At 38.8% G+C, this 23,368-nt stretch overlaps 1 protein-coding gene across 2 annotated transcripts in view; it reads right to left on the reverse strand.

Moving 5' to 3' along the window:
• mast3a (microtubule associated serine/threonine kinase 3a) overlaps window positions 1-23,368 on the reverse strand; it is a 52,312-nt gene that overhangs the window by 6,393 nt on the left and 22,551 nt on the right. For both annotated transcript variants that reach the window (XM_041804043.1, XM_041804042.1), the window contains 19 exons: window positions 22,087-22,175; window positions 21,339-21,411; window positions 19,430-19,453; window positions 18,556-18,634; window positions 14,534-14,691; window positions 11,954-12,029; window positions 11,499-11,708; window positions 10,179-10,280; window positions 9,187-9,319; window positions 6,217-6,302; window positions 5,883-5,968; window positions 5,177-5,385; window positions 4,880-5,018; window positions 4,535-4,667; window positions 3,852-4,017; window positions 3,619-3,720; window positions 806-928; window positions 543-655; window positions 206-387 (listed from right to left, as the gene is read on the reverse strand). In XM_041804043.1, coding sequence (XP_041659977.1) covers window positions 206-387; window positions 543-655; window positions 806-928; window positions 3,619-3,720; window positions 3,852-4,017; window positions 4,535-4,667; window positions 4,880-5,018; window positions 5,177-5,385; window positions 5,883-5,968; window positions 6,217-6,302; window positions 9,187-9,319; window positions 10,179-10,280; window positions 11,499-11,708; window positions 11,954-12,029; window positions 14,534-14,691; window positions 18,556-18,634; window positions 19,430-19,453; window positions 21,339-21,411; window positions 22,087-22,175 — 2,283 coding nt within the window. The remainder of the gene's footprint in view (window positions 1-205; window positions 388-542; window positions 656-805; window positions 929-3,618; window positions 3,721-3,851; window positions 4,018-4,534; window positions 4,668-4,879; window positions 5,019-5,176; window positions 5,386-5,882; window positions 5,969-6,216; window positions 6,303-9,186; window positions 9,320-10,178; window positions 10,281-11,498; window positions 11,709-11,953; window positions 12,030-14,533; window positions 14,692-18,555; window positions 18,635-19,429; window positions 19,454-21,338; window positions 21,412-22,086; window positions 22,176-23,368) is intronic.

The following is a 23,368-nucleotide window of genomic DNA, read 5'->3' on the forward strand; positions in this document are numbered from 1 at the left end:
ATATGGACTCAGTCTTAAATGTTTAGAATGGCAAAATCACTGAATTATTTCCTCACAGATGTTTAAGAGGGATGACATGACACCTCAGTCTCACATTTTTCATTAAAGTCAAAGATAACAGTGTGAGAATGAGGGGTGGCTGTCACTTTTTCCTCTCACTCTCCCACATTTTTTCCTCTCACTCTCCCACATTTTTTGCTCTCACCTCCCCCTGTGTCCATCTGCCCTCCTGTCTCCACCAGCCAAGTGCTTGTGTCCATCCCCAGGGGACAGGACTCCCCTGCCCTCCCATCGCTCCTCCTTCTCCTCACTGTGGCTTCGGTCAGATGAAGACAGACTCTGGTTGGATGGAGTGGATGTAGAAAGGTGTTCTGTGCTGCTGTATACCTGAGGTTTGAGAAAAGAAAGGGGTTACATACAAGCTGAATACGACATCTGGAGGTGTATTTGCTCCACCGATGTTTAAATGTATCAAAGAGTTATTAAATGAAAGATACGTTTTAAAGCATCATAAAATAGACTAGCATTAAAATAACAGGTACCTTGCTGAAGCGGTGAGCCACAGAGGAGAACTGTCGGAGCTCCAGAGAGGATTCATCATCGTTTGTTTCATCATCATCGTCTGATCCAAGGTGACAGTAACGGTCTGATCGAGCTGTAGGAAAAACAAGAACAGTAAAAAGAAATACTGAAACGCTGATGACATCTTCAGCTCAGGTGTGACCGACAGAGATCCATGTTTTTTTAATAATAACATGTGGGATGATGATATGAATCTGTTCAAAAAAGCTAAACTGCCACGTACTGTCAAAGTAACTGGTGTCATCCTCAGTCTCCAGCTGAGGGATAAATTCAGCTTTTTGTCTCAGGAGGCCATTCCAGTCCAGACCCAGGAAGAACACATGCACCTTCACCTCAGTGGTTCCACCTAGGAAAAAACAAAACAATAAATTAAAACAGAGTAACTGTTTTGACATTCATAACTGCCACTCATCACAGCATTCACAGATCCATGAACATGTTTTTCCTTGAGTTCTGATTATTTCTTGGTCATGAAAGCATTTTAGGAATTTTCAACACCATTTTCTTCTGCGAGTTTCATCACACCTGGACTGATAGTTTCATTTTCTCTCCTCATTTTGTTTGTTTATGGAATGGCAAGATAAGCTTATTTATACAGCACCATTAATACATAGAGCAACTCCAAGTGCTTGACACATTTAAAACACTGAGTTAAAAAAATTATGTCCAAAATAAGACATTTAAATACAGAATATATTAACATACAAGCCCAACAGCATTCGACTACTATCTTTAAACTGCTGATTGCAAACAACACTTGTGCTTATGCCTAAATCTTCTCCCAAGGTCACTTTCACAAGGCCACAAGCACAATATTAGGAACGCCATTTAAAATCCACTTGTCAGTTGCACTTGTTTGTTTGTGAAGGCCAAAAACCTAGTAGGTAATTAATAAATACCCTTTTTATTAAGCCTTGAACTCTTTAATTTCACTGCATAGCTTAAGGACTGTTAAACTCAGAAAAATAAATAAATAAATAAATAAATAAATAAAAACAATAAGAAATACGGAACAAAATTTTACCAATCAAGCTACGCCGATTATGTGACTGCCTTAAGGCCTTGGCACACCGAGTCTGTTTTTGTAGATGTTTTTTCTGACTGTATTCCAATAAAAACGTTTACGCAACAAATTCTTAAAAATGCAGAACAAAACAGGATGATCTGGTACTGCAAACAAAATAGCTGAGGATGATTTTGTGGCTCTTTCACTCCTTGACAAAAAAAAAAGAAAACTCCAGGTTCACTCCTGACAAGGCCCTTCAAATATTTGGGTTATTAGCATGAGCCTGTGTGACACATTGCTGTGCCTAGTTGGAGAGAGAGAGGGCAACTTTCAGTTCAGTCTCTGTAACGTGGCTGTATAAGCCTATATCTATTATGTACTGTGGTTGCTGTCCACATAATACATGGGCAAAGCACAGTGTCTAAAGTGAAGTTTCAGGGCGAGGGGGAAAGAGTGAGAAAGGGAGCTGTAGCCACTGCTCTGAGTAGTCAGTTACCCATTTTATAGACCTGAACAGATGCCAAAACACAAAAAATGGGACCTGTTTTGGCAAAAATAACAATTTGTAAAAGTTTCAGAGTTACTTATATAATGTTTCTTTTTACTGTATGGCAATTTCAGACAAAAAAGGGGCTTAGGTCGTTTTCACACCTGATCGTCCGGGGGACTCAGTCTGTCTTGGAATGGAAACTGCAACATTGTTGCACTTTCTTTTGGTTTGGTTCGCATTCACACTGCTCTTGGTCAAACAGACCAAACGGTCTGAACACCTACAACCTCTGTCACTGTCGTCACAAAAGGCGAGCAGGAAGAAAAGATGGCGTAGAAGAAGACAAAACCAGAAATCTATCTCATTACGCTGGTCTTTTTTTCCCACATAAACAATGAAAAAAACACAGAATTTACGCTATCTTGGAGTTTCTGCTTTTGCGTGGGGGCATTATGAGCAGCTAGTGAGGTAGCGAGTTGTCCAGCATGTTTCTTTACATGAGACAAATAAATCAGCACCGACTAGAACGTGTTGCTATGGCTACACAGACGCCAAGCAGGTACCGACATGTATTTGAGTGTATTAAATCACATGTAAATCCGTATATCTTTACGCTTTGTGCCACTTCCAGCCTTTGGTTTACAATTTAGTTGGGAGTGGACCGAGACCCCCTGTATTCAAGCGGACCAGAGTTCGTGTGAGCTTTCACACCACTCCAAACAAACCGGACTATCCGGGAAAATGTACCACAGTTCAGTTAAAGCAGACCAAACAGCTCTGGTGTGAATGTGCCCTTAGTGTGAAAAGGCTCTACTCCAGACATCCCGTTCTTTAAACAAACCCTACACATTAAGACAAGTTGACTTTATTCAATTGACTTTGTGTTTTTTAGATATTTTTCCTCAAAAGAAACACAACATTTTTACATTTTGAGAAGTTTGAAAAAAAAAAATCACTACTTTTATCTGGGGAAAAACTGCCCTGTTTATATGCAAAACAGTCACATTGCAATAGGTATCTATCACTGTAGCACAGCACAAACACAGCATGTGTCACAGATAAATTCAACTGGCTGAAGTAGCTCGTGGGAGTCACTGTAATATCTGCCATGGTTGAAATCCATCTGCATTCAGTTGGTTGGTGGGTGTTAATGTTGAGTCCTGAATGCAACCATTTGATATAGCTACCAAGAGAGCGATGCACAACAGTGGCAGCCTAAATGTGAGTCTATTTTTAAAATATTCTCAAAAGAGTCTAATCCAATTAATTTATCTTAATGTGCAGGATTTCTTTTAACCTTTGTTAACAGAAATGTATAAAATTCATAAAGTGTTGTTTTGTTGGACATTTTCTAAAAAAATTAAATGAATCAGCATCAACATCTCAAGCTGCCGGCAGAGGTGCAGCAGAGACCTATTTCAAATTCTCTGTAACAGGATTATTTTTCTCTGTGGAAATTCTCTGTCATGGCTGACAAAAAAAGAAGAATCTGCTGATGCCTTGTCTTCACCAGCAAAGGTCAGAGTGCTTTTCCACCAACCTGTTCCCAGACGCTCTAGAGGGCTCTGTCTCAGCAGTCGGGTGATGAGGTCCTGGGCATCTGCTGGCAGAGCGTCCTCACCGTCTGGCCAGATTATGTCATCTGGATAAAACGGTAGATACTATCAACATACATATACCTACACATTCAAAATGAACAAAAACTACATTCTTAAAGACTTATGTAATGAAAATATTAGATTTCTCAACAAATGCAGACTAAGGATTTCATACCATTGACCACTTGACCAAACAGCTGCTCTGGTGTGTCTCCAAAGAAAGGCACACAGCCCACTAAGAACTCGTAGAGGATGATGCCCATAGCCCACCAATCTACTGGCTTCCCATAGCCCTGCCTCAGGATCACCTCAGGAGCAATGTACTCTGGAGTGCCACACACCTGTACAGAAGAAAAACAGACAACAACAGATGAAAGTCAAGGTCATAATCATAATCAGAATAAATCACCTCTATTAATAACTCCCTTTAGAAGGCTTTCTTTTAAATGAATAAATAAATAAAACCTTTATTGACCGTAGGGGAAATTGAACTTTACAGAGCATAAAATGTAAGGGTTGAATGTTCAATAACGTGCCATGTTCAAAAGATAAAAGGTAATATCAGAGCTAGTTAAAACATTTTTGTAAACGCATGTTCTCCCCCCCTCAGACCTCTTTGGAAATCCTATATCTTTCCATTTTTATCTTCTTTTTGGGTTTACCCTCCTCAGTTGTGATATTCTGTTTACAATCTCTTATTGTTTTAATCACTTATCATCCTAATTCCTGCCTGTATTTTGTCTTGTAAAGCCCCTTGTAAACATCTGCTTTTAAAGGTTTTTTTTTTACAAACAAAGTAATTATAATAGTTGCTTTCACACATGAAGTAAAGAGAAGACTGGGCAAGAGAAGACCAACCTGTTTGTCAATGAACTCTCTGGTATCCTTTTCAATGTGTCCTTCATATAAGTTGGTGGTCATGTTCATTAGACCGATTTTTGACAGCCCAAAGTCTGTCAACTTAATGTGCCCCATGGAGGTTATTAACAAACTGCAAAAGAAAGAAACACGGAAATGATTCAAGTTACATCAGACACTAGGAACACAGATCTCAGTCTCAGTGAGGAATATCAAAGCCTTCAGAAGACTCTGATGCAACTTAAAACAAACTGTGGGTCTCTGAAAGAAGACGGCAAGTCTCATAATGATGAAGACTTTAAAGTAAGAAGATATAAAAGCAAGAAACGTGAAATAAGGACTCACTTGTCAGGTTTAAGGTCTCTGTGTACGATGCCGTAGTTGTGAAGGTATTCTAAAGCCAGGACAGTCTCTGCAAAATACATGCGAGCCATGTCCACAGGCAGCGGGCCAATATTCTTCAACAGGTTAGCACAATCTCCACCTGAAACAAACACAGCCAGACACCGTTTTAAGGCTTTTTAATTCCTGTTACAATGTGTCTTTTTTATTTGTAGTCAGTGGGTATAAAAGAAAGTTTGCTGCCAAAAACCCACAAATACACAGTTAACAAAAAGACACAACCTCAAAATGTGTGCTTACCTTCCACATACTCCATAACCATGCAGAGGTGCCTCCGTGTCTCAAAGGAGCAGAACATAGAAACCACAAACGGGTTTTCTGCAAAAGTAAGGATGTCTCGCTCAACAAAGACCTGCTGGATTTGGTTCCTAAGCATCAGGTTCTGACGGTTGATCTTTTTCATTGCAAAACGCTGACGAGTCTCCTTGTGTCGCACCAGAAATACAGCCCTGCAAGCAGGAGAGAGAAGAGCAAACAGTGAGATAGTTAGGAGGGTTTAAGATTGCTGTTTACAGGAGCAAAAAGAGGAAAAGAAGAGATTTAAAAAGCGGGAAAGGCATCCAGGTCATTTACGAGTGAACATCGGTTTATAACTTATACTACTAAACATATGTAGGTGTATGCATGCATTAGTTTGTGCTCTTACTGAAATCTTGATTGTTCTCTTTTTTGTCTCATAGAAAGGTGAGGTCCCTTGCATAAGCCTGATGGCTTCTTGACCTCTCCTGACACATTTTCATACGTTTTCAAATTCAATTTTATGTAATCCTATATGTGTGCAAAATTAAATAAATAAATAAATAAAAACTTAAAATAAAAATTGCCCAAAGTGTGAATGCAAAAACACAACAGCAACATTCCCTTATTTCTGCTCCTGTTCTGCTTTTATTAGGCTTTCTGTGGTGACTAAGTCACTAAACGCAAACAAAAGTCTGTCATTACTCACCCATAGGCGCCATTGCTAATGAGCTTGATAGTCTCAAAGTCGCTCTCCAGTGGTTTTCTTCGAGGCGGAGTGCAGGCCGCTCGACTCTGAATCACACAACGCCAACAAAGACAGATAACAGGAACTAAGTTGGTGCGTTAAACTAAATGGCATCTACTTAAGAAGTATGTGATGACATCAAGCTTCCTTGTATAATCATTTCCTTGTATCATGGGAGAATCCCTGCTGTTTCTCATGGCATTTCATATCTCTTTAATACAACCGTCTCTGCTTTTGATTATATTTTAATATTGCAACTAGTTTTAAATGTGTTTTCACTGGTTGTAGTTGGTACCTGTATGGGCATGGCATCTGCAGTGTCATCAGAGTCTCTGCTGGATGCTCTGTGACTCGGACTTGTTTGCTCCAGTTGGACCATCTCTGTGACAGCAGCAGACACAAATGTCAAACTCCGTTTCGTTAAAATTAACACCAATGGGGATGATCACAGCAGCAAGTTTGTAATGATACTGACTAATGATACTAATAAAATTACAACTGGCACTGTATCCAAAGCTATTTGAAAGCAGTTGTTTCTTATGTCAGCTCATTAAGTTATTCAGGGCTTTTTACTTCAGTTTACATGTGCTCTGCAGAATATCACTGTAGAAAGCAATGCCAACATGTAGTTCTGCAAAAGGGATACAGTTTTCTGTAAATGTATGATCATTTAAAACATGTCAGACTAGATCTATACAAATTTGATGTTAATATACCCAAAATAATGGTTCAAATATAAACAGAGAGCATAACTGCAAGTGACGGCAGGTTGAACAAACTGAATCAAAACAACATCACACAAATAAGGATGTGGACATTTCTCATTCAAGAAATTAAAATAATCTGATGAATCAATTCATGCATAAGAATGATGATTCCTGCACAAAGAAAAAAACATTACATACAGTGGTGTGAAAAAAGTATTTGCCCCCTTTCTGATTCCTGAGTTTTTTTGCATATTTATCACACTTAAATGTTTTTGATCATCAAACCAATTTTTATATTTCACAAAGACAACCCAAGTAAATGGAAAATGCAGTGTTTGAAAGATTATTTAATTTTTTAAGAGGAGAAAAAATCCAAACCTCTCTGGCCCTGTGTGAAAAAGTAATTGCCCCCCTTGTTAAATCATGAGTTAACTGTGATTAACCGCAGTTTTTGGAAAGCTGAGTTCAATTTCACTGGCCACACCCAGGCCTGATTACCGCCAGATTTGTTGAGTCAAAAAATCACTTAAATAGAAACTGTCAGACAAAATGAAGTAGGCTACAAGATCTCAAAAAGAAACGCATCATGCCACGAGCCAAAGACATTCAAGAACAAATAAAAAAAACAAAGTGATTGGAATCTATCAGTCTGGAAAAGGTTACAAAGCCATTTTCAAGGCTTTGGGACTCCTGCAAACCACAGTCAGAGCCAATATCCACAAATGGAGAAAACAAGGAACAGTGGTGAACCTTCCCAGGAGTGGTCGGCCAACCAAAATCTGGATGAGTGCAACCACGACTCATCCAGTAGGTCACAGAAGAACCTAGAACGACATCCGAAGACCTGTAGGCCACACTGGTCTCAGTTAAGGTCAGAGTTCATGACTCAACCATAAGAAAGACACTGGGCAAAAATGGCACCCATGGGAGAGTTCCAAGGCCAAAACCACTGCTGACCAAAAAGAGCACAAAGACTCGTCTCACATTTTCTAAGAAACATCTTGATGATCCCCAAGACTTTTGGAGAAATATTCTGTAGACTGACAAGACAAAAGTTGAACTTTTTGGAAGGTTTGAGTCCCGTTAAATCGGGCGTAAAAATAACACAGCATTTGATAAAAAGAACATCATGCCAACAGTCAAATATGGTGGTGTCAGTGTGATGGTCTGGAGCTGCTTTGCTGCTTCAGGACCTGGACCACTTGCTGTGATTGATGGAACAATGAATTCTGCTGTCTACCAGAAAATCCTGAAGGCGAACGTCTGGCCATCAGTATGTGCCCTCAAGCTCAAGCAGGACAACGACCCGAAATACACCTGCAAGTCCACCTCTCAGTGGCTCAAGAAAAACTTAATTAAGGTTTTGGAGTGGCCCAGTGACCCAGGGTCCAGACTTAAATCCAACTGAGATGTTGTGATGTGACCTTAAACGGCAGTTCATGCTGGAAAACCCTCCAATATGGCTGAGTTAAAGCAATTCTGTGAAGAAGAGTGGGCCAGAATTCCTCCACAGTGATGAGAAACACTCATCACCCATTATCGCAAACACTTGATTTCAGTTTTTGCTGCCAAGGGTGGCAAAACAAGTTATTAGATTCAGGGGGCAATTACTTTTTCACACAGGGCCAGATAAGTTTGGATTTTTTTTTCCCCTTAAAAAATTAGATAATCATTCAAACACTGCATTTTCTATTTACTTGGGCAAATACTTTTTCAACCCACTATAGCAACATTTGACTTTAGCATATAAGATTTTAATTATTAAGTCATATAGAATGTTATTCTGATATGTTAACAGCATTTGGCCTGATGAAATAAAGAGGATGATAACTCCTCATCCTGCAAGATGCAACAGTTTATAACCTGAAGTTAAATTGTTTTATAAACCCAACCAATGCCCAGTTATTTCTGTCATTGAAAGTTCCAGCTTAGGCACACATACAGTTAGGGTTTTCACATAATTAGAATTTTAAACTTAACTTATGTTTCTAGTAAAAAAAAAAATATTCGTGCCTGTTCCGATGTCACAGCAAAAGAATACAAGAACCCAAATACTGGGTAACTTCTTTTTTCAATGACAAAAACTGCAGACAAACTCTTATGTACTTTTGACAACACATTCGTGAAATCTAAAGCGTGCTCTTTATTTTGTCTGTGACATCTTTTTGTTGAAAATATGGCTGGTGCACAGATGGCCTAATGGCAAGGATGACCCATGTACATGGGAAGCGGTTCAGGTGGTTCTTTCCCTGCATGTCATTGCCCATTCTCTCATCCCTGTTCCCAACTCTATCCACTATCCTTTCACTACAATAAAAGCAAAGAAAGCCCCAAAATAAATTGCAAAAAACAACAGCAACAACAACAAAAATACTTTTTGGTACTTTCAATTTAGAAATAACGGAGACTGTACAGGTAAAACCATTGGATACCATAAATTATCAAGGTACAGAACAATCAGATTACCTCACATACAGGGCACTTAATCTGACATAAAAAAATCCTCTAATCATGGAGCTCAGCACACAAAATACTTAAAAACTAATTGAACGTCTGACCTTCCAGAGGGTCTCTGGTGAGGCCGAGCTGGCTGACGATGTATCTGGGAATGTCAGTTTTGATGCCCCTGCCCTCCTTGGCCTGACCTTCTGCAGCTTCCAGACGTTGGTAAAACTCCTCTGGATCAAACTCCTGAAGAGCAAACAGTGAGGGAATGAATGAGAAAAAAGTTAAATGCCACAAACACAGCTATGATGTCAGGAAAACTTTAGTAGCAGGGAAGCTGCAAAATATACTTGAAAAAAGACAAAATAACAAGGGAGTAGGTGCAAAGACATTTGGTAGAAGTTTGCTTTCATGATGAAGGACTTTTTGCCCTGCACTTCAAAAGTAGCCAGCATTATAAACCTAAATATATTGTAAAATAAATAAAACTGTCCATACTTTTGTAAATTTTCATCCTGGCAGCAGTGTTGTGAGAGCTATTTGCCACTAAGGTAGATGTACCAGCATGTAAACATTACAGAAACAAAGTTCTGGCTCTTTCTTTTCTGATTTTAGAGATTTCAGGGAGGCTGTATACAGTCAAGAGCAATAAAAAACTACAGATTAAATTAATATTTCTGTTGTTCTGCATTTGTCAGGTGATGTAAACATATGTTGTTTTGAAGAGATGGGTGATAAAATTCCACATGCAGCTTTGTGTTGTGCTACCACTGCTCTAAACTTTTTTTCTAACCTCTGCAAGGTCACGTGACTGAAAGAATGGGATTATTATAAGACTGTTTCATTTATTTAAGGTGTTAAAAAAACTAAAACTCCTGACCACAAGGGTCATTTGGCTTGTTCTGCAGGTCAACATTGGAAACAACCTGTTTTACCACCGCTACAGCTATCATTACTACACTGAATCATCAATGTATGTGAGTCATCTGTGATTTATACACCAGCAGAAGCATATAATGTGTTGAGGCTCTAATTCAAGCAACATGTTGATATCTGGTTGCTCCTGTTTTTAATAATTATTATTGTGTATTGTGTTTAGTCTTACCAGACACTCCAACAGCCTGGCTGGTCTGGAGATGATGATGAGGATCTTCTTGACAAGTTTAGTGATGATGGTCACCTCCTCGCTCTCTGAACGCTCATACGCCTGGTCAACAAAGGACAACAGATAGTTGGTTTTAAAAGGATTTAATCCTATTGGGTCAGCACAGAAGCTGTCTGTGTGGACTTGACTGAGTAGTAGTATTTTTAGCATCCATTTCATCTTCTGATTCAATGGTCAACTGGTATTTCAGTATCTTGCGTCAATGCTCATTGGTTGGCTGCTATGCGAGGTGTTTAAATAATAGAAAACATTTGCTAGTACACTTTTATTAAAACTCTTTGTTGCATATCTTCGTCCAGCACTGGCTTTTTTTGGTCAAACAGCATGGTTTGACAATGATTGAAGAACAGCTGGATTTTTTAAAGCTTTGATACTTCCTCATTCTATCATTGATTTAAATCATATTGTAAGGAAAAGTACTGAATGTCCGTCAAAATTGACAACCTTACTGTGTATTCTGTTTGTCTTTATCTATTGTAAGACAGGGTTTTCAAAGGTTTTCATTAAAACAACATTATGTCACAGTAACTTTAATTCCAGACCCAAAGTAGCAAGTAAAGGGACAAATTGTAACATTGCCTCATGTGACAGCATCAACCATGTGCTTAAAATAAGCCCTTTCTAAGCTGGAACATTATTTTCCTGGCATGAGGAAGAAATAATTACAGAAAAGTGGCTTTAGGGGAAATTATAGACCAAATAATGACTATCCCTGTTGCACTGTATGACACATTAAGCTACTAGGAGACTAAATAAACAGTGCAGAGAACTGTACTAACTGGTATACCATTATTAACTTGATATTAAATGATCCATCTTTTCAGCAATAAGAGAAAGTCAGTCCGCGTCTGCAAAGGACTCTGCTGTCTGTTTTGCAGAAGGCAGCAATTGTGGCAGTAGAATTGTTGCTTGAAGGGTTATGTAATAAATCATTATATAATCAAACACTTGACCACTGCAGAGATCTATTTTATAATATAAAATGACAACGCCATTACTGGGCAATGAGCTGGAATCAGCTCTGAATGAGAGCCCATCAAACAGACAATTTCATCTAAATGTTCCCAGTGAGGCTTAAGGAAAGCATGCAATGTCCCAAAGGGCATTCGAAGCCATCAGCAATCAGACATCTACTAACGATGCCTTTGGAAGAACAACTAGTTGCAGTACTGAGTAATGATCATAAAGGGGACAAAGCTGTGTTTTCAAGGATACGATTAAGAAAAAAACAAAACAACACTTTTTTAAGATAATGCTGACCTCATGCAGCAGCTTCTCCAGCTTCTCCTGCAGCTCCACAAAGTACCTAGAGGTGACCAGACCTTTCTGAGACTTGTCCAGACAGTCTCTGGCAAGCTCCACTAGCTGGTGCTGAATGAATCCTAGCACGCCATCAGCCAGGGGTAGAGCTGTGCCTGGGGAACACTCTGCGATGATGTCGAGCAGCTGACCCTCCATCTGGGCTGTCGCCTGGGAAACAACCAAGATGGAAGACTTCATTTAAGTGGTTGACAGCAGTGTTGCATCTTCAGCATCTTTAAACATGCTTTCAATGGGTAAAATAGTCAAGATTTTGGCTTTGGCAGGAAGGGAATCTCATGCTCTTGTTTGCATGTGTAAAGACTTATGCTGATGATCATTGATTGTTTTGTTTTCAAAGGGATGTTTAACAAAGACCAAAAAGAGAAAGAAGGCAAAAAAGGCACTGGCTCTACCTTGGGAAAGCGTTCTTTGTAGACATGATTCATCATGACAATTTCATTGTCAAATGTTCCACAGGTCCGTCCAGGGCTGAGGGAGAACAAAGGTAAAAAAAACAGATCAGAGATTTTTGGGTTGATAATTTATTACATCTTAATTAGAGTAGTCTTAAAGGAATTAAACTTGTTTGCAGAACAGGTGATGGAAGGGGGATTGCTCTTATGAGAAATAAATGTTTAAAATTTCTTTTAAAATCAACACACATTGATTTAATGAAGCTGTAAAAACAGGGCCAATTTTGGAAACTTTCTCATAAAGCTACACAGGATAAACCAATTTCTAAAAAGTATGCTGCAACTGTTTGACCTGAAGTGTTTACTAGCAGCAAGGCCATAAACACAGCATGTTTGAAAGGGATACTAATGGGATTTAGATCAGTTTCTCATCTGCTAGATTCATGACCACATCTGCTGTGTTTGCAGGGCTTCAGTTACAAGAGGACACATTTAAACCTGTCCTTACACATTACAAATCAATGTACTGTCATCACTAGTGTCAAAAATAGCCACCAAGGGTGACCCTTTACATCACATTCTACAAATAACAATATCAACACATGACATGCACCCTACTATTTCTGGGTCATCACAACAGTTGCACTTGCACAGCAGTGGTTTTATTTTAGAGAAATGGCAACAGTAAACCACAGGGAAACTATTTAAGGGCAGTTTTAAAATACTTCACACACCCTCAGCAGTCATATAGACATTTGTCAGTTGATGGCTTCTATAGAGACATGCAGTCATTTACATTGGTTTTAAACAGAATTAAAGGCTTACATTATTAAATGAGCTCCAACAACAGTAAGCCAACCATGACGGCTTTTATTTCTGATTTAATTATTTAGAGTTGGTTGTTTTTAATATTAGCAAACCATTCAGAAGAGATTACATTTAAAAAAATCAACTTAAAGAAGTGCTCCTTTGCGAAGTTTACATGCCTATTTTCTGCGTACAATCTTTTTAGAAAAAAAAACATGGGGAGAATCTAAAATATCCTTTATGAAAATGAAACAAGCAGAGACTTCACAGAAAAACAAACACTTCAAGATGTGTCAACACCCTTACGGCTCATAATAAAAAAGTCTCTGTAACCTCAAAACCCCTATGCACAAGCATTTTAGAGGGTTTCTTTGAGTGTTTCATGAGAGCAGCTGTGCAGGATATGAAGAAATGCTGTATTCTAAGCAAAGAGGTATTCACTAACCAATGCAATAGGACATAAAAAGTATTAACTCCACCATTTATAATTCTTTCAGACAGTTTTTTGTTATTGATAGTCATATAGGAAAGGGCTTACAGACCATTAAACTACTATTGTTGGTTTGAGGCTAAGCAATAATCCCACTAAATGTGACATTGCTGGTTTTTGTTTCTGTTTGCAGCTCTGCTGCTGAGCAACGCACTGATGCTAACTGCAGCCTTGGTGGTTGCAGTACTGCAAACAGTTCATTTTGTCCCTCATAAAAGGATTTAAATCCACACATGGGCAGGAAGCTGTGTAATAGAGGGAAAATGTAAAGTAGATAGGCCGTCTGTCAGTGAAACTCATTGTGTGCTTTGACCTTCTGGAGGTTATAGCCTTCATTTGAGCTACACAGCCAGCATTTTTTTTATTTTCCACAGTGGAGCAAAAGCATAAGAGCATCACGCTGGAAAAGCCAAAGACCTGACATGTGAATGTTAGCTAATAGGAAAATTTTTGTAGCAGCGCAGAAACTATAGCTCAATGATAAACAATACGCAACAGTCGTGGCAGTTTCTCTTTTCGTTCACACTCATGATTTCTAATCCATAGAGTGCATTTTTGCACTCTAGTTTTCTTTCCAGAGTCTTTGAAATTTTTCTTTTACTACCTCTGCCAGGTTTGTTCTGTAATGTGGCCCTCTTTGAATTTCCTGATGATATTTCTCACTCCAGTTTTTGACGCTTTGAAATGCTGTGATAACTTCATATATCTGTCCCCCTGCTTTGAGAGCATCAACAATTATTTTCCTCAAGTCTAAACTGATTTCCTTTGTTTTTTCCACAGTGCTTTCTCAAGTGATAGCTATAACCATTACTGAAATTTTTATACTGTGTGTAAATTGGGAGATAATCATCAGTTTTAACTTGATTTACAAGTTTTAAGCTTAATATTGTTAAAGCATATAATTGCACAACAGGGGTTTGTACTATGGATCAACAAAAGGTTTGTTCTAAAAGGGTCTAATAATTCTGACCCTAAAATTTTTTTTGACTGTTTAACAGCACTTTGGAAATACTTAACTTAAATAATTTTAACAGGGTAATTAGCAGCTGTGTATTCAGAGCATTTTCTCATAAAACTCCCTCCATTGTCATCCTCTCTCTGGACCTCTTTAAGGGCTTAATCTTAAAATCAGCCAGCAGAGGTGTGGCTCCTTGTTTCAAGCTAATCTGATGAGATTATCCCCCCTCCCAGGGGAGTGCAGTGTTACTGACATGTTGTGTAACAGAGGCAGGCAGCCCTTAAACGGCACAGTACAGTAAGTGAATGATTTAAATCCATGATACCTGAGACTACGTGAGCGAAGCCTGACAGGGGGTGAGGCGTGAGCTCCCTCTTCGTCTGCCACGCTCTCAGTGCTCCGGAAATGTTTGAACAGGAAGTGGAGATCATCTTGAGTGGGCTGGAAGGGTAGTTGGTGTAATAACTCCTGGGAAGAAGAAGACTGGGAAAGAAGAGTAGACAAAAAAAAAAAAGGGGGGGGGGGGTAGTTCACAGAACTTTGTTAGACATCAGGGTTTCAAATGTTTTAAAAATGATTAATTGTTAACTTTCTACATTTGTCTGAATAGATTTGCACATTTTACCCCAGCTAGGCTGTGCTTAAACAGCTTAGATGATATAACATCCTGTATTAAAAGGCCACAACTCTCTCAGATTCAAACATTATCCTGTTAATACTCTGAGTCTTAAAGGCTTTCATGTTCCACTATAGATCTGAATTAGATGTAACACTCCTCAAGGACATGCTGTAAAAGGCTGCAGTAAATTCAAACATCTTAAATCCCTATCGAGTGTTATGCTCTTCTCAATCAGGATTTTGCGTTCCTACTGCAACAAGCCCTAAAGCAGCGAGCAACCACTGTGCTGCCGGTCATGCATGCATTACTTTTCTCTTTTTTGAGCCAAAATGAGTGACATGCAGCCTGGAATTTATGAGAACCCCCATCTGGCTGGGATCTTGTGTTTCAGTGGAGGAAGAGCAAAGGAAGGCTCATCTGACTGAAGAAAGAAAGAAAAACAGAGAGGAAGAAGAAAAATAAGAGCTAGGAAGGAAGAGAAAATAAAAGACAGAAAGAGAGTGAGATAGACACCCTGAGGAGGAAACTAGAGACGTGTTAGAAGAGAGGGAGAGCAGCATAAAGACCTCACTGACACTGGCTCTGAAAGGCGCATTGTGCTGGGAGGGCTGACCTCACCGTCTCCGAGCCATGTGGTTGGCCGTACAAAATTACAGCCGTGACAGAGGGGATGGGTATTGTTTTTTCAGCCAACTGCAGTTTCAGTAATGACTTTCAAGATAATCTGCACTGAAACCACAAAGAAGTAGCTGATGGGTGTAGCTGGGCACCCATGTTTGAATTTTTCCCAAAAGGAAAAGCTGCATGAGAAAAAGTGAAACTCTGTACAGTCCCTACTCAAGTGTGATGTCATCCAGGAAAAAGAAAGCACGCATTTCAACAAGACCAGAGTTATTTTAGTGATAAGGGCTATTATTCCTGTACTTTCCCTCTGTCAAAAAGGGGCGAAATGAGTAAAATATCAGGAGTACGACCTCTAAACAAGTAACTAAATTGCCCAAATTAAAAATTCTTTGGTTTAATTGAGCTAAAAACGTGATCTACAGGGCATAAAATCTTTCCAGGAAACTGTCCGGAAAGGAATCCGAGGACTCATTCCTGCTTCCTGTTTGCTGTGGAAAGAGTGATAAAAGACTGCTGATGATGTAAATATGCATCATCACTGGACACATCCTGTGGCTCCTGAGTCATTAAAGGAGGAAAAGAAACATTCATCTCCAATCAGCTGTTTTGCTTAAAAACAACTGGCAGTGAAAAGTATGATCAACCAGGCTGTGGTGTTGTGATGTAGTGAGGTTCCCTACCAGCCTCTTTATTTGCATTGGCTACACAAATTTTCTGCACAGACGTTGAGTTTCAGTGTTCCACTGTTGTCAAACAGTGTAACATTGCAAAGGTTGTAAAAAAAAAAGTGAGCAGCTTGTAGAGCAAAAAAAATAAGGTGGTGATCAGCTTAGATCAGTGGCTGATGTAATTAATACCAACAGTTTACATTGCTGAGAAAAAGCACCAAAACAGCTAAAGACATTTCTTAAAAACGCTGGTGAATCATTAGCATTATAAACACAGGAATGTCAGATGGGGGGCAGGAAGTTGAGAACACCCATGAGGAATCAATGGGAATGTAAGAAGAATAGGATGTTAAAACACCATTTGCACCTGAACTCTGCAGCTTTCTTAAGAAAATTTCTACATGCATCGGATAGAATCCTACACTACACAAACATGTGATTTTTTTCCCACAGTTTGACCAATTTGCTTTGTGTGGAGGCGATCAATATCCCCGTTTACTAAGTCCTGCAGACCTCCTACTACACGTCTGGCCAGATGAAGGGAGTCTTGAAGAGTCTTGTACTAAGCTCCCCTTTCACAGCTTTTCTCCCATGTTTTGTCATAAACATGTTTTTAATGGAAATAAACCTTGTGGTGTAAACAACCAAGATAAGTTGTAACAAACTCGTTCTACAAACCAATTTTTCTTTCTTCCATTTTCTCTCCTTATTCAATACACATTTTAAAAGCCACACTCTTACAAAATAAGGAGCCTGTGGCTAAAAGACTGACTCTTATTACCAGGCTGAGTCAAATAATTCAGATCTCTAAAGAGAGGCAAGTTTCCCATATCAGTGAGGGAGGCTGGATGGACATCAGCTTAAGACCAGGTCTGACCATGCCAAACTGTGGTGAACGGTACTAAACCAAAATTGGACCAACTGGTGGAAACCAACCACATGTGAGTGTTGCCTGACTCCCCTCCTCCAAATTTAGACTGAGGCTTTTAATCCATAACTGCTGCCACTTCTGAGTGTGTTAAAATTTATTTGCCTGAATGTGTCACTGATTTGGGGGCATCTGATAGTGCTTCTCTATGCAGAAATCATTCCTGCTGTAGAATCTGGATGTCTTCAATATGACGAATCTCCGTATGCAAACAACCCAAAGAAACCCCAACAGAGTGAGCTTCATCCTGTTGCATTACCCCCGCTTATACCAAAATATTGATTGAATAAAAAAAATAAAAATCTTAACTAAACATAATTGATTTCTTCAACTCACAAGATGGTCTGTTGGAAATCTACAGGTGTGTTAATAACAATGGTTTACTCCGAAGCCTTTATAAAAGAAGCTAAACTGGCTTTCACTAGTCACATTACACCAAATATTTCTTACAACTTGCTGTTATTTCTCACATCAAAATAAACATCTCCACAGATAGTGAAAGTAAGACAAGGTAAATAGATCTGCATGAAACAGCACACCAGCTGATTTAGTTTCACTTCTCCATTCAGCAGTCTTTAAACAACACTGTATCCCAAAGCAGCTTCTTTAAAGTGTTTCTTTAATTCACTTCCATCATGTGTCATCTTCAGTGTGTCGTAACGCACAGTTTTAGGGTCTTTTAATGTCTTTTCTCCTCTGTTTTTGTCTCCTTTCCCTATCCCCCACAATAGACAGAACATCATAAATTATAAATTAACCAGACGTCTTTCTGCAGATTGATACGATATAGTTAGTCCTCTAGAACCTAGGATTAGAGTTGCACCCTTAGCAATAGTCTGCCTTTCTTTCTAACAGTTTGTTCTTCTTTACAACACTGGTCTATCAAGGGATAGAAGATGTGTGTTATCCCTTGTGCTATGTAGGCTTTGTGTAATTGGCTAGTCAGAATTGAGTATTTCACACAGTAATATACCTCATACATAAATCTAAAGCCACACTCAAGCTCAGGGTATTCACATGTCCCCGGGGATGATTTTCATTTTGTTTTTGTCTTTTGTTCCAAACAATAGAGTTTGGTTAAAATATCATTTAAATATTGTTTACAATAAGTTGATTCCCAACAGGTCTGCTGTCTTCCTTATATGAACTGTTTGTCAAAAGTTGTCAAACTTTCACAGCTCATTTAAACATGGTCCAGCTGCAGAACTCTTAAAAATGCACTCTGAAGACTCCACTGTAAATCAACAACCATTTATAGGCTGATTTATTGCCCACGCTGTGTGTAATCTGATGGGATTTACAGTTCAGGCAGTCAGCACCATGACTTTACAAGACACCACAGCCCCGTAAACCGATTGATACACTGAGCGTAAGTAACACAAGGAGCTAAATGGTCCCACGGCAGTGGTCTGGATGAGTGGTTGAATAACTGATGAAGAAAAGAGACAGACAGACGGCCAGGAGGAAACAAAGACAGAGACATTGGGAGAAACACAGAGAAAGCTTACAGATACTGATGAACTGGGGGCATTTGTACAGTATCCAGATGAGGGAACTGACGCCACAGACCACCTTCGCCCATCCGCTCTGCAGGAACAAAACCGCGACAGACTGATCAGTGATTCCAAATGTATATAAATCTTCACAATATGTTTACTCTTTCTAATCTCTAAAACCTCACATTTTCTCCCCTTTAAAAATGATATTTTTCAACTTAAAGCAAATATATCTAATGCTTAAACTAGGGCTAAGTATTGATAAGAATCCAGTGATAATGCAATCATCACACAGAAGTGTTTACTTTTTAATATGTCATGATATAACCATGCTATATGCATCATGATAGAGGATTTTCTATTAAGATTATCTTGATGTAACAATGTAATATTATCGCACTAGATTTTCTTATGTGTGTATGGTGATATCACAATCCAATACTTATCTTCATACAGGACTACTATGATAGACAGGCTTTAATATTCTATATATTGTGATACACTTAAATCACAGTTAAGGAAAATGAGTGCATTTTAAAATCACATAAACATGATGGACTCAATCAAGGCAAACAAAAAGGTTGCTTTTGCTGGGCAATCACATAATTTGAAACATTTTTCTTTATGTATCAAAGTTCCTGTTAGAGTTGTCACAATACCAAAGTACTGAAATTTAATACAATACTAGCAAAATCTGGATGCTATCTCAAGCTGTGTTGATACCATGTCAACAAGTTTGGTTTTACATATCATAAAATTCTGTTATATGACATATCTAAACATTATATTCCAATACCTAAGTGAACTATATTATCCTAACATCTTTCTTTGAAACTCTATTAATAAAGACAAGAAACATCACCACCCTAGACTGTGATTCTCTTACCTTTCAGTGCGGGCCAGTTGACTGCTATTGGAATAAGAAGAAGATGGAGAAGAAGACAGAGGAATGGAGGGAATGGAGGGAAAGAGCCGGGCAGAGTAAAAAGACAGAAGAAACACTGTTTAATGATAGTGACAGATTAAGTCTGGTTGTCAGAGTCACAGTTCTGTTTGTCTGTCACACATCACAGCCAGTGGCAGTCTGCTGCCTCTGCTGCTGAACACCTGCCAAGTTTGTTATCATACTGCAGCACTGAGATCTACAGACACTCAGCTTATGACTCAGTATATTCACATATATACACCAACACCAACAAAACACAGCCACAAACACCACCTACATTTAAATGGTTAAACACCCACCCTGACTGCTACTACAAACAGAAAACATGAACTTTAAAGCGTGAATTTTTCCACTCCTTCTGATAGAGACTTTATCTTCACTGCTTCCCCTACTTTTCCATCCAATATGGCACTCTGAGGACGTGGCCCACTTTCCCTCCCTGATTCAATCTGTGCTGACAAGGATGGGCGAATGTTTTCCTACACCAACCAGCACTTGGGGACGTGTGGCTAAACCGGGGGGGACACGATGACATTGGATGGCTCTGATGTGAGAGTGGCTCTGGATTAGTCAGGTTACTTAGCCATGTGTTGTTCTCATCTGGTTTGTGTTTAATATCCAAGTCATTAGCTAAATACCCTTTTACTGACACTAAGTTTCAGTACAAGGTTGCAAGACTTAGGGGGATATAAGCAAAGATTCAAAACAAGCTTTTAAAACAACATTAGAATCAATGCCTGGGCTGTTAGAGAAAAAGACTATTGTGTGCCAGGGTGTTGGCAGTCTTCACACCCGGAGGATAAAAAAAGCTTCTTTAATGCTGAAAAGGGAGCTGCAGCGAAACGATTATGCCTCACCCTTTACATTGGATCCTTATCACATTGCATTAAAAAAGACTCATTTATTCTTTGTGCAAATGCCAATGTTTGTGGGTCTGATCTTCAGTGTTAACATGACAAAATAATTGCACAAACAGCAGGCTTGTACAGCTTGTATGAATAACAAATGAACCCGGTGGAGCTTTCAAAACTGCAGTCGCAGCATCAGTCTCCACCCAGGCTGCTTAAAAAGTCTCAATAAATTTAGATGAGTCATGCAGGCTGGTGAAAGGCAATTCTATCAGGAGACGTCCCCTTTACATCCTTGAGCTGATGGTGCAAAATGCAATACTGCACTGCAACATGAAATGTTAATTCAGAGCACATGATGTTTGAAACAAGGTGCACGCATGTAAAGTACACACAGCGAGACAGAAAATTCGTCATATTTCTCATCTTCCTGTTTAGTCTAAATTCTTCAATCAGACAAGTTGTAAAAAAAAAACTATTTTCTGTGTCTGACAAAGAATGCCAGTTCCAGCTACTATTGCGTGATAAGTGGGCATGCTTTGTGATTTCTTCTCCCCATAATCACGGCAGCCCTGAGTAATGAGTGTGTGCTCTGACTTGCCAGCGTTACTGGCTTGAAAAATGCCAAGACAAGTGTCCAGCGAATGGCCCTGGGGCCTTTTCAGCTGATTGGACTTGCTTCTCCATTGCTTTATTCCCACTCCAGGGCCGAAAGAGGAACAAGTTAAGGCATGTTCATTAGTCATTGGGCTTCTCTAAAAGCCAAGTTTTTTTGGGTTCATCTGCAGAGCTTTTTGTTTAAACTTTAATTAACGGCAAAAACTGCATTAGGCTTTTGCATTACATTTCTTTACTGTTTTTTTTTTTATCTTCTTATGTTTTGAATTTTTTGACAGCTTTGGTTGGAGAAAGGCACACCCACTCAAAAGTTAATCTGTCTTAGGAATGATCATGTCTTGGAAAACTACCAAATCTTTATTAAAGAACCCTTAACTTCTTACCTGCGGGCAAACTGGAAGTTGGCAGAGGTGCTGGCTGAGACATTTCTGGGGCTTTCTGACGGGCTGCTGCCAGCTGAAGAAACAAACAAGTCAAACAAAAATTTACTCTAAAAATAAGCTGAAATAAACCAGTAACCAGTAACTAGTAAACTTTTAAATAATCTTCTGGCTGCCTCCATTTTATACACGAGTTTGAATTTGTAAATCAGCATGAATCACTGAAACGTACTTTTGCTTTACATTTCAACCTGAAACAACCAAATCTTTTCATACCAGTAAAACTCAAAGGTTGACTAGGCCTCTGTTTGAGCAGACTGTTGTTGATCACATCACATTTTCTTGAAAGGGTCACTGAAAGGTTTTTATGCCAGGCCCTGAGGGCAAAGCACTACCACGCCATGAGTCACTTTAAAAACAGGGGCAGAGAATGAATGATTCTTAATATCACACCCAAGGCAGCTGGATCAAGGAAAAGGCTGCCTAGAGGAAGTTTAAGAAAAAATAACCTCATGAAGAGTTTGACTATTTCATGTCTAATGGACTGTTCAAAAAAAGGAACCTATAAAATGAAAATCAGTGATAGTCTTGTGACATAGAGCACCAAATGTAAGGCTTTAGGCACCAAAAACATCTCTTTGTTCCCCATGTGATCATATCTACGATATAAGTATGATTAGCCTTTGGAACAAAATCACTCAATGATCAGTTCATACACACACAAAAAAAAAAAAAACACAAAGAAAACCACCTGTGGCAAGTGGGAGAGGTGAAAGCGGTCGTGAGAGTGTGGGCGATGGGGTCCCGACCGCCAAACTCCTTCTCTTGTTGTTACGGGAACTGTGAGAGGAAGCAAACAAACACAAGAGAAAACATTTTGCTTATGCAACACAATTACAAACACAATCATTCAGCACAGGTTGTTGACGGTGTGTCATTATCAGTGCCATAAAACAAAACCTGACCAACCTCTGAGCTCTGGTGGCTGATGCTGATAAGGACAACACTGATAACTGGTTTGATGACTGTTCAATTTGTTTATATGTAAACATAGATGAATAGCTACATGCAAGTATGTCTGTAAACACAAATTAACAAAGAAGCTACTCATGTTGTCAAAATATTGAAACTTTAAAATGATACCAGTAAAAATAAATTGATACTGATAGTGTTGTGTACCATGGCATCTAAAATAAACACACATTATTAGGTATGTTATTGATTTTGATCAGCAAATTTCCAAGCAAACTCTTGCAACATTTCCATAGGGAAAATGTTTAAGTATATTTTAGGCAGTGAATGTGAGTTTTCTAGCTATTCTTTTTGTATTATTCCTCTCCTTAGCATCTGAAATAGATGCCATTTTTTAAAGCTTTAGTACCTTCAATTCTATGGATATTCAATATTTGTAAAGATGCGTAATACTGGAATTTTTACGGTATCCGATATGCTGATATGTCCGAACTTATTTTAGCAGATACATATATGTACATTCTTTATTTACTGTAAAAAACACTAACCGAGAGGAGAGTGGAAGTAAACAGTGTGGTAGTTGTTTTACATTTGGGGCTTCTTTCAAAATGCTCAGGGCTCAAGGCGGGCCCCTTTGACTGTGTGGCTCACCTGGTTGTACATTTTGCCAACATCTAAGAAATTTTATATCCAATGATACCGATATTTAACTTTTTGATTTAATATCTGCCAGTACTGATATCATGTCAATAATATAGCACATCCCTAAAATTTTTTTGACTTTTTATGTCTTTATTTGTGGGGATGGATGTGGTGAATAGAGTCAGAAACAGGGATGAGAGAGTGGGGAAATACATGCAAGAAATTGGTACTAGGTAAAGTGTTGAAGTTGATGGTCTCCTAGCTAGTTTTTTTAAATGTTTTAAATGGTGTCCCACAAGGGTCCATATTGGGTCTAAGTCACAAGTTCACAATAGTGCTCTGTTTTTTACCTTAAACAATGAGCTGGTTTAATGTGTTCAGATAAATAAATATTTTGTCTTTTTGCTAGATGAAAATAT

The sequence above is a fragment of the Cheilinus undulatus genome, linkage group 13 (assembly GCF_018320785.1).
Source record: "Cheilinus undulatus linkage group 13, ASM1832078v1, whole genome shotgun sequence".
Taxonomy (NCBI): domain Eukaryota; kingdom Metazoa; phylum Chordata; class Actinopteri; order Labriformes; family Labridae; genus Cheilinus; species Cheilinus undulatus.